Source organism: Pelophylax lessonae (genome assembly GCF_965119305.1).
Source record: "Pelophylax lessonae genome assembly, chromosome: 8".
NCBI lineage: Eukaryota > Metazoa > Chordata > Amphibia > Anura > Ranidae > Pelophylax > Pelophylax lessonae.
The window spans coordinates 84,171,461-84,183,774 of NC_138775.1; the positions used below are offsets into that span (position 1 = coordinate 84,171,461).

Consider the following 12,314-nt stretch of genomic DNA (forward strand, 5'->3'; position numbering starts at 1 on the left):
CAGGAGTCAGCACCAGGGGATGAGGGGCTCCCACTGCCAAAATCGCAGCCCAGAGGGCTCCACTGTCATGGCCGCCGCTATTTTTAATGGCAAACCACCGCAAAATGGCTACTGGACTACACAAACAAGGCCACCGAACATAGAAACACACATGCTACAGAGAAATGCCGGCCCCATGCGGCACCACGAGGCTCCCAGGGACCCAGGAGGGACCCCTAGGCCTCAAGGACAGGCCCAGGCAGGACAGGGGGCTCTGGCAGGAGCCCCAAATAGGTACACCCCCCCCGCCCCTATCACCAGCATAGCACCCTGTCCCCACCCCAGGAGGTGGACCTGACCACCCACACAGCCCCAGCATAAGTGTAGGGGTAGGATAGATGAAAATGGGTGCCTGACGGGAAGGAAGGAGAACCTGGGAATCCAACCGTCCCATGCAGGGGCCCGCATCCACCCCAAAACCCTCCAGAGGGAAGGGGGGGGGACACAGCTACTCACCATACCAGGAACCAGGTGGGCACCGATCCAGACAGAACCCCTCACTATCTAAATGGGGGGAGCTGTCAGCCAGGAGGAACGCTGCAACTGGCCGAGACCTGGTCGTATGCGACCTCACAAGGCTTTTATTTCGCAGGCCACCCAGTGGGGCTATGTTGCGGCTGACCTAGCGCAGAGCTGAGGTCTTCGCGGGCTCGCTGGCCAGACTGGGGTGACCACTGGATCCAGATTATCCAGCCTGTCGCCCAGTCTGGCAGTGGATTGTAGATCTCACAGGGAAAAACACAGGAGGAAAATTTTCAATTCAAAAAGAAAAAAAAAAAAAAAAAAAAAATTTACCATGACCAGAGATCCCAGTAAGGAACTAGATCCTTACTCCTGAATAGGTAGAAAAAAAAAAAAAAAACTACCTGTAGCAGAAAAAAAAAAAAAACTACCTGTAGCAGAAAGAGGGAGTACAGTAAACCCCCGTTATATCAAGGTTCAGTTTTATTGTGGTATATTGCATTTTTTTCTGTAAGACCTATTAATATTATTTTACTAATTAAAACATTGTTAATTAAATATTTTTGTGTTTTCCATTGCTCTTGCTCTGTCTCTCAGTATCTTGTGTTTAAATGTGTTTCTATTGTTTTAAAAGTGTGTTTAAAGACCTTAAAATGCGGGGGGAACGCAACCCCCGCGATGGAGGTGGGTTACTGTATACTCCATGGGACTGCCCATAGGCGTAGCCAAATCTTTTTCTGCTTAGTGTCCTACTCCTGTAGGGGGCAGTATAACCAAATGGTTATGAAGATCAGGAGCTGTGTCAATGAACAAAAAGAGAAAATATAATTTCTTCATAATTTTAGGCCAATATGTATTCTACTACATATTTTTGACACTGAGGAACCAGCGACATGAATACAATGATCAGTGCTAAAAATATACACTGTTACTGTACTGACACTGGCTGGGAAGGGGTAAACATCTACGCTGATGAAAGGGAAAATGTGTACCCTAACAATGCTTAAGGCATTCACTGTGTGCTGCTTTTACAAAGGAATGGGTCGGTTTTTATTCCCTGCTTTGCAGGGAAACAAAAACCGGCACATCACCACTGAAAGGACAGAGCTCTATATTGTTTACATTGACAGACCTCTGTTCTGTCATCCTCTTCACCGATCAGTGAGTGCTGGCGGTCAATCTTTGGCCAGTGTTCTGTTGAGTAGTGCAGATTAGATACGGCCTCCGACAATCTGCGCGTGCGCAGTAGTGACGTCACTCCAGCTGATCTGTGTCGAACAGCCAGCGTGACGCCAATACTGCGCATGTGCAGATCGTCAGAGGCAGCATCTGCACAAAGCTCTGCAGTAAAAGACAGAACACTGGCTCTTCCTTGTCATGTCATCCCATTGATCGGGGCAGTATGTGATGAGCATCCGCACACCAGGGTGACAGCATTCATAGCCCCGGCAGACACCCCAAAGATCTTGGTGGCCTCGGTGATCAGGTAGGGCGCTCTTCTGCAGACAGTTGCTCCCCCTGAAATGGTCGACCCCGAGGAAGCTGTAGCCATCGAAGGACAGGTTCCATGGTGGCTGTGCCCTGATTGATGAGATGACAAGGAAAAGCCAGGTGTTCTGTTGTATACATGTACAATGTATATAAGAGGTATGATCTGTAGATGTGTGCACCCCCCCAATCTCAAGCCTAACATGACAAAGAAGAGTTAGTTGGGTGTTCTCTCGATTACTGGAGAGCTTTACTTGTTGTCAGGCAATATAAAAAGTATATATTATTTGGTTTATGTGAAAGTTATAGCCTCTACAAACGAATTTTATTATATATATATATACATATATACACACACACACACACACACACACATATATATATATATATACATACATACATTATACACATCTGCATACACATACACACACACTGAAAATTGATCAATTCTGATGTACTGACAACTCATTTTCTGAGGCCCTAAAATGTTAGGACAGTACAAATTACTCCCAAAACGTATGCAGTAGGATGAGAAAAACAAAATAAAACAAAACAAAACAAACAAACACACACACACACACACACACACACCAACTGGTGAGAGTAAGGTAAAAAAAAAAGTAAACATTTTAATACTTACAACTTTTCATATTTTACGATTTTTTACAAACTTATCAGAGTAGTTGTGTCACCATAGTAAAACTGTACTACTCTTGAGGTTGATCAGGTTTTTTTTTTTCACTTTGCTGTTACAATGAAAATCACTGTAACAACAAGGTTTTCAACTGTCATGAATGGGATACATTCAGAACAGCTGTGATTACTAGTAATCTGTGATTGGTTACAGCTGTTCACATAGTACAGGGTGCTGTGTTTGGCCCAGATACCATGTGATAGCTGTGGGCCACAGCATAGGAAACACAGCCGGTATGAATTCATAACCGCTTTGTTGATATTGTGATCATGTGACCGCACAGCGATCACATCACCACCGGACCTGAGGTATCTCGGTCAGGGGGAACGTGCAGTGCACCCCTAAGCAGGGGTGATTTTGCCTGCATGTGTTGCCCTGCCACAGTACGTTTATTAAGTGATTAAACTTTTCAAAATTTGCCCCCTTACCTCAAGGTATTGTGTGAATCAGTGTAACCATCCATTTCGTTATCCTTCATTACTGCCCAGTCAAAGACCATCCCAGCTAAAGTGCTGAATGTGTTACCTGGTTTTAAAGAAAACCCAGATTATTTTAGTGTACATTACAGGTCACCTAAAAATGCAGATCCAAGATGTAAAAAAGGATCTCTTACCTTCAGAGTCTAAAGCTTGTATTGTTAACTCCAGGGGAGAGTCCTCCAGATAAAGTTCTCTTGTAGTCGATACAATCTGAATCTCATTAATTATGTCCACAATTGCATCACATCGTAAAACCTGTCCGGTGTCTAGGAAACACAACATTTAGATGAATGTACAAATCTGTGCAGTTTTAGACATTTTAGAAAAGAAAAAAAAAAAAAAAAAACCACAGGCTTAGTTAAAAAGATTTTTTACTTCTTGTACATAAATAAAAAAGCAAAAAATATATATAAATAAAATAAAATGTACGAATGTATGTAAAAATACCACTAAAAATTGATAAAATACACAATAAATGTTTCAAATGCTGCTACTTCATAAATATAATATTGTAAACATGAAATTAATCAAAAAAAAAAAATTGGTCTTTTCTGACTTAAAATTTCAGTAGCGCAGGGATGGTGGGGACCTCCTCCCAAACATACAATAGGTTCAACTGAACCTGCACAAATACTAATATCACACGAAAGTATACAAACTTCACAAAATAGAAAAATGCATGAGATAAGTGCATAAAATCAATAAAATTGATAAAAGTCCATCAGAAGACCATAAAACTTAAATACATGGAGTAAACGGAGACTGTTCATCCATAAGGAGTATTGAGAAGTGCGTGTTTCTAAGGAACACCCTTGTTTGCCACCACCAATGTGCCGGGAATAATATAGCTGAATTTCCCACTCACCAGAAGTTGATGCCTCCCCACTTTCATGGAGCAGGCATATACAGCATAACAGTGGTAGATCCTCCGATCCAGATCCCCTATTAAACCACCGCCAACTTCCCTCATAAAGTGGATGGGTGAAAAAACAAAAAGCCTCCAATAGCGTGATAATGAATAGGGCTTTAGGAATCACCGGGAACGGCCTGATGCCGTATAGTCACGTCCAGTGCGTTTCGTCACTTCCGACTTGGTCATCGTAGACGAAGTCGGAAGTGACGAAACGCGTCGGACGTGACAATACAGCGACCACACTATGTATTGGCAACAAGGGAGAGGAGCCCTGAGTGACTGGTCTGTTTAGTGTGGAACTAACAGGCCGTTCCCGGTGATTCCTAAAGCCCTATTCGTGGAGTATATTTATGTGCAAACAAATCTACTAAATGTGAGTGTGATACTTGTAGTTTTATGAAAAAATTTTACTTTTGAAACGTTATCACGCTATTGGAGGCTTTTTGTTTTTTCACCCATCCACTTTATGAGGGAAGTGGTCGGTGGTTTAATAGGGGATCTACCACTGTTATGCTGTATATGCCTGCTCCAAGAAAGTGGGGAGGCATCAACTTCTGGTGAGTGGGAAATTCAGCTATATTATTCCCGTGACATTGGTGGTGGCAAACAAGGGTGTTCCCTATAAACCCGCACTTCTCAATACTTCTTATGGATGAGCAGTCTCCGTTTACTTAATGCATTTAAGTTTTATGGTCTTCTGATGGACTTATAAGTTTTATGCACTTATCTCATGCATTTTTCTATTTTGTGAAGTTCATATACTTTCGTATGATATTCGTATTTGTGCAGGTTCAGTTGAACCTATTGTATGTTTGGGAGGAGGTTCCCACCATCCCTGCGCTACTGAAATGCAAGTCAGAAAATATAATTATATATATATATATATATATATATATATATATATATATATATATATATATATACACACACATACACACACACACACATATATTATTTACATATACATACATACAAACCCAATTCCAAAAAAGTTGCACATTGTACAAATTGTGAGTAAAAAAGGAATGGACTAATTTACAAATCTCATAAACGTACATTTTATTCACAATATAATTTAGATAACAGATCAAATGTTGAAAGTCAGACATTTTGAAATGTCATGCCAAACATTGGCTCATTATGGATTTCATGAGAGCTACACATTCCAAAAAAGTTGGGACAGGTAGCAATAAGAGGCCGGAAAAGTTAAATGTACATATAAGGAACAGCTGAAGGACTAATTTGCAACCTATTAGGTCAATTGGCAACATGATTGGGTATAAAAAGAGCCTCTCAGAGTGGCAGTGTCTCTCAGAAGTCAAGATGGGCAGAGGATCTCCAATTCCCCCAATGCTGCGGTGAAAAATAGTGGAGCAATATCAGGAAGGAATTTCTCAGAGAAAAATTGCAAAGAGTTTGAAGTTATCCTCTACAGTGCATAATATCATCCAAAGATTCAGAGAATCTGGAACTATCTCTGTGCGTAAGGGTCAAGGCCGAAAAACCATATTGGATGCCTGTGATCTTCGGGCCCTTAGACGGCACTGCATCACATACAGGAATGCTACTGTAATGGAAATCACAACATGGGCTCAGGAATACTTCCAGAAAACATTGTCGGTGAACACAATCCACCTTGCCATTCGCCGTTCCCGGCTAAAACTCTATAGGCCAAAAAAGAAGTCATATCTTAACATGATCCAGAAGCGCAGGCGTTTTCTCTGGGCCAAGGCTCATTTAAAATGGACTGTGGCAAAGTAGAAAACTGTTCTGTGGTCAGATGAATCAAAATTTGAAGTTCTTTTTGGAAAACTGGGACACAATATCATCCGGACTAAAGAGGACAAGGACAACCCAAGTTGTTATCCGCACTCAGTTCAGAAGCCTGCATCTCTGATGGTATGGGGCTGGATGAGTGCATGTGGCATGGGCAGCTTACACATCTGGAAAGGCACCAGCAATGCTGAAAAGTATATCCAAGTCCTAGATCTTATGCTCCCATCCAGACGTCGTCTCTTTCAGGGAAGACCTTGAATTTTCCAACATAACAATGCCAGACCACATACTGCATCAATTACAACATCATGGCTGCGTAGAAGAAGGATCTGGGTACTGAAATGGCCAGCCTGCAGTCCAGATCTTTCACCCATAGAAAACATTTGGCGCATCATAAAGAGGAAGATGCAGCAAAGAAGACCTAAGACAGTTGAGCAACTAGAAGCCTGTATTAGACAAGAATGGGACAACATTCCTATTCCTAAATTTGACCAACTTGTTTCCTCAGTCCCCAGACGTTTGCAGACTGTTCTAAAAAGAAGAGGGGATGCCACACAGTGTTAAACATGGCCTTGATCCAAATTTTTTAAGAGGTGTTGATGCAATGAAATTTAAAATCAACTTATTTTTCCCTTAAAATGATCCATTTTCTCTGTTTAAACCTTTGATATGTCATCTATGTTGTATTCTGAATAAAATTATATTATATATATATATATATACAGGGCTTGACAAATTTGCCTGAAATCTAGGAGCCAGCTAAAAAAGTTAGGAGCCAGTTTTTTTTTTTTTTTAAACTAACAACCAAGCTTTATTTAATAAAACTGATACTAAATTTACACATAAATACGACTAGAACCCCACTCTCCTATATAGCGCAATTGGATGGAAACAGACTGTCTGTCTCTTTCCATCCGATGCCATCTGATCGGATCCACGGGATGGATAGAAAATAGAACCACCATCCGTCTGTTTTTGGCGGGCAGGGTCAGATGGCGGCAGATTACCGCTCCATAGAGGAGACTGAACGGTCCGATCAGGTCTGCCTGAAAAACTGACAGGCGGACCTGATCAGACAGCCCGTGTGAAAGGGGCCTTTGGCTGTGGCACGGCGATGAGGAAAAAAAAAAAAGATATATATATATATTTATATATATATTTTTTTTTTTTAAATAAGAATTGAAGAAAAAAAAAAAAAGAACACTTTTTTTTTTTTTTTTTTTAATAATTAAAAAAAAAAAAAGAAAAAATTATTATTTTTTTTACATTTAAAAAATAAATTAATAATAATAACCGCACTCCCTGTCCACTTACCTTTAAGCAAAGGTAACTGGACAGAGAGATGAAGCCTTAAAAAACTTCCCTCTCTTCTCCTCTTTGGAAGGAGAAGAAAAGGCATTGAGAACATGCATTACTCCCGGCCACCACAAGAGGGCGCCAGTTCCCCTAGCTTCTCATCTCACAGAAGAAGGCCGAAAAGCCGGGGACTAAATTTCTGGACGGCGTGGAAGTCCGTGAACTCGAAGAGGAGGTGGGGGGCGCAAAAGGGACAGGACAGCTCAAGCAGGGCACCCCAGGCGCCAGGTCGCTAATTCTAGTCGCAAATGCGACCTGGCGCCCGGGATTTGTCGAAGCCTGTATATATATATATATATATATATATATATATATATATATATATACACATACATACATATACACATACATACATACATACATACATACACACACACACACATATGCATACACACATACACATGAGTACACCCCTCACATTTTTGTAAATATTTTATTATATATCTTTTCATGTGACAACACTGAAGAAATGATACTTTGTTACAATGTAAAGTAGTAAGTGTACAGCTTGTATACCAGTGTAAATTTGCTGTCCCCTCAAAATAACTGAACACACAGCCATTAATGCCTAAACATCGCTGGCAAGAAAAGCAAGTACACCCCTAAGTTAAAATGTCCAAATTGGGCCCGAAGTGTTCAAATTTTGTGTGCCCACCATTATTTTCTAGCACTGCCTTAACCCTCTTGGGCATGGAGTTCACCAGGGCATTACAGGTTGCCACTGGAATCCTCTTCCACTCCTCCATGACAACATCACGGAGCTGGTGAACGTTGGGGATCTTGCGCTCCTCCACCTTCCATTTGAGGATGCCCCACAGATAGCCTAGGCCATCTTTATGTAGAGCAACAATTATTTTTTTCAGATCCTCAGAGCGTTCTTTGCCATGAGGTGCCATGTTGAACTTCCATTGACCAGTATGAGAGAGTGAGAGCTATCATACCAAATTTAACACACCTGCTCCCCATTCACACCTGAGACCTTGTAACACTAACAAGTCACATGACGCTGGGGAGGGAAAATGACTAATTGGGCCCAATTTGGACATTGTCACTTAGGGGTGTACTCGCTTTTGTTGCCAGCGGTTTAGACATTAAATGGCTGTGTGTGGAGTTATTTTGAGGGGGTATACAATCTGTACACACTCCTTTACTTTGTAGCAAAGTGTAATTTCTTCAGTGTGGTCGTCTAAAAAGATATAAAAAAATATTTACAAAAATGTGAGGGGAGCACCGAAGGTTCATACACAAGGCTTGTGATAAACACGGTATTCCTCCCCATTTCCTCAAGACACATAATAAAAACATAATAAAAACATTGGATGTCTAGAAGTAAATGGCAATTGAAATGATCCCAAAAGGTACGCTCACTGACAACGAGCGTTTCTCCCTCCTTTGCAGGAGGAACGTTTTTTGATCTATAAGTTTGGCTCCTTGTCGCCTAATGGCTTGAATGAAGATCTTGAGGTACACGATATTGTTTAATTATACTTTTTTTCTTTTTCTCCTTTTTTTGTGTCTCTGTAGGTTAGGCATTGTTTTTTTATATAATGTTTTTATATTGTTATCAGTGAGGACGTTGATGGGTACTCACTATTTTTTTAGGTTTTTTCTTTTTTTGTTTGCGTTTTTCTTAGCTTTGCCCACTCCCCGCCCTTACATTTGGGTTTAAATGCTCCTTGTTCCCGCCACTGCCATGACTTGACAAAGCGCAGGCGCGTGAGACATGCAGTCACGGCAACAAGGAGAAGCTTGAGTTCCACGCTGGTTCTTGCTCTGGGCGCGGTTGCCCGAGGATTGTGTGACACCCATCCCGGAAGCGGTGTGTGCTGCGGTGCTTGTGTGGAACAGCCGACACACGCCAACCATCTACCCGGCTCCGCTCCTCTCTTACACCAGGGATCCATACATCTATCCCAGGGGCTCTCTTATCCCCGAAGAGGTACTTACAGTAGTGCCTACCAACTCTATTGTTCTATCTGGAACCCTAACAACGTCCTGACTGACATCCAGAACCAGACGGTTATACTCCATTTTATCATTCTTATCTGGTAATATGAATAAATTATTTTCATCTACCCCCTGCTGACTGTGTTTACATTTTGGGGTGATTGTACATCTATATCACTTCTGTGCGTCACCCTCCTTTCCAGCTTAAACAAAATATATAGGTGAATTGTTCTTACACTTTATATGTAGACATTTTAATGGATTCATTGCTACTTCTCTCTTATCTCTTTTCCTTGATATATATCTTTAGGTATGTATAAACTGTAAATCTGGAATTAATATTTCCTTTTTCCTGTGTAATGAAAGTGCTACATTTATGTTTTGTACATTAAACTTTCACCCCTTTGCATCTGCTATGGATTTCCTATAAATAGATTGAACCACCAGGGGCAGGAAAGACTGGCAGATCATGTGACCACTGTAATTGACTGTCACATGATCAGGAGCTTGTCTTTCGCAGCTCAGTCTCTGTGCTAGGAGCGCACATTGAGCGTGCTCTCAGAACAGTGCCATTGGCCGTCCAGCAACACATAAGCACAGCATGGGAGCGGTAAAGCCCACCCTTTTGCCACTGCATGTGTTAGGTGGTCATAAAGGTGGTCATAAAAGGAGTTAATAAACTTTAACAGTTAAACAACAAATATACAAATAAGCAGTATGCTCACCAAACCTTAAAAGGGCATTTTAAAAAGCTGAAAAGATTAAGATAGTATGCCAAGCTGGGCTTCATTCCCATGTTCATTCATGATTACGAATGAAGAATACATAAACACTTTCAAGAAAGTAGCAATAAAAAAAAAAAAAAAAAAAAAAAAAATCACAGAAAATCCGAGGAACATTAAAAGATCATAAATGTATACCATTGTCTTCTTTCTTAACGATCCTCTATACAGCGTGTCATATACTGGCTGGACAGGCAGAAGTACCAGACCTTTTTAAGAAGATACATACAATATCCACGTCTTGCTCTGTGATCAACTTGCAGTGATACCTCCCAAACCCCCTGATGAGCGCTTTTATGATTATCCATTTTTGCAAGAATAAGAACACCACAAAACGTTTCTTTCACTCATGGTTAGTGTTTGGCTGAAGCCATTTATTATCAATCAACTGTGTTTACTCTTTTTAAATAAGAATGACAACAGAAACTACCCAAATGACCATGATCAATACCGTTTATTGCCCCCTTTAACATCAATGACAGCTTGAAGTCTTTTGTGGTATTTATGGATGAGGCTCTTTATCTTCTCAGATGGTAAAGCTGCCCATTCTTCCTGGCAAAAAGCCTCCAGTTCCTGTAAATTCTTGGGTTGTTTTGCATGAACTGCACGTTTGGGATCTCCCCAGAGTGGCTCAATGATATAGAGGTCATGAGATTGAGATGGCCACTCCAGAACCTTCACTTTATTCTGCTGTAGCCAATGACAGGTCGACTTGGACTTGTGTTTAGGATCATTGTCATGTTGGAATGTCCAAGTACGTCCCATACGCAGCTTTCGGGCTGATGAACGCAAATTTTCCTCCAGTTTTTTTTTTTTTTATTTATAAACATACTTGCCATCAATTCCGACCAGATTTCCTGTGCCTTTGTAGCTCACACATCCCCAAAACATCCGCGATCCACCTCCGTGTTTTACATTAGGAATGGTGTACCTTTCATCATAGGCCTTGCTGACTCCTCTCCAAATGTAGCGTTTATGGTTGTGGCCAAAAAGCTCAACTTTGGACTCATCACTCCAAATGACTTTGTGCCAGAAGGTTTGAGGCTTGTCCCTGTGTTGTTTGGCGTGTTGTAAGCGGGATACTTTGTGGCATTTACGTAGTAATGGCTATATTTTGGCGACTTGACCATGCAGTCCATCTTTCTTCAAATGCCTCCTTATTGTGCATTTTGGAACAGCCACACCACGTTTTCAGAGAGACCTGTATTTCACCTGAAGTTATTTGTGAGTTTTTTCTTTGCATCCGGAACAATTTTCCTGGCAGTTGCGGTTGAAATTTTAGTTGGTCTACCTGACCATGGTTTGGTTTCAACAGAACCCCTCATTTGCCACTTCTTGATTAGAGTTCGAACACTGCTGATTGGCATTCTCAATTCCTTGGATATCTTTTTATATCCCTTTCCTGTTTTATACAGTTCAACTACCTTTTTCCGCAGATCCTTTGACAATTCTTTTGCTTTCCCCATGACTCAGAATCCAGAAACATCAGTGCAGCACTGGATGAAAGATGCAAGGGTCTGTCAGGAGATCAGAAACTCACTGACCTTTTATACACACAAACAAATTACAAGAAAACAGATCACAGGTGAGGATGGTTACCTTTAATAGCCATTCAAACCCCTTTGTGTCAACTTGTTTGCATGTTATAACTTAAGGCCAAAATCACATGGGTATGTCAACTTTTGATCAGGGTCATTTGGGTAGTTTCTGTTGTCATTATGATTTAAAAAGAGTAAACACAGTTGATAATAAATGGCTTTAGCCAAACACTAACCATGAGTAAGGGCTCTTTCACATTATCCGTGCCGTCGGCGAACTCAGTTTATCTCAGCAGGGGATCGATCCGCCGATCCCCCGCTGAGCAGGAGAATGACAGCTGTTCTCCGCACTGTGCACAGAGACACAGCTGTCAGAGCCCCATACACCGTCAGTTCGTTCTCATCCAATCCGCTGGACGGATGGAAAATAGGGTTTCCATTCGTCCAGATTTGACAGATCGGATGTCAGTGGACATGTCTCCACTGACATCCGATGCCCCATAGGGATGCATAGGGGGACCGTTCAAATCCGCAAAAAAAACTGACAGGCGGATCTGAACGGTCCGCCTGTGTGAAAGGGGCCTAAAAGAAAAGTTGTGTTATTCATATTCTCTGAAAAATGGCCAATAAATCATAAATTCTGCCAGCATATGTAAACTTATGAGCACAACTGTATGCATCTTATGCATTTTTTGTACCTTCACTTGCATGTGTAACTATTTTATATGTTTCTATAGATTAACAGTCAGTTTTAAGTTACATATATTGTTTTTATTTGTCATGATCCAATATACAATGCCTTAAAAGTCCCAACACCAAGGGGAATTTTATTTCTTCTAT

At 41.2% G+C, this 12,314-nt stretch overlaps 1 protein-coding gene across 1 annotated transcript in view; it reads right to left on the minus strand.

Annotated features, from left to right (window-relative positions):
- Positions 1–12,314, minus strand: part of NUP210 (nucleoporin 210) — a gene marked incomplete at its 5' end in the record, with an annotated part of 331,314 nt that overhangs the window by 283,192 nt on the left and 35,808 nt on the right. Inside the window, 2 exons of the mRNA XM_082265210.1 lie at positions 3,112–3,208; positions 3,297–3,428. Coding sequence (XP_082121336.1) covers positions 3,112–3,208; positions 3,297–3,428 — 229 coding nt within the window. The remainder of the gene's footprint in view (positions 1–3,111; positions 3,209–3,296; positions 3,429–12,314) is intronic.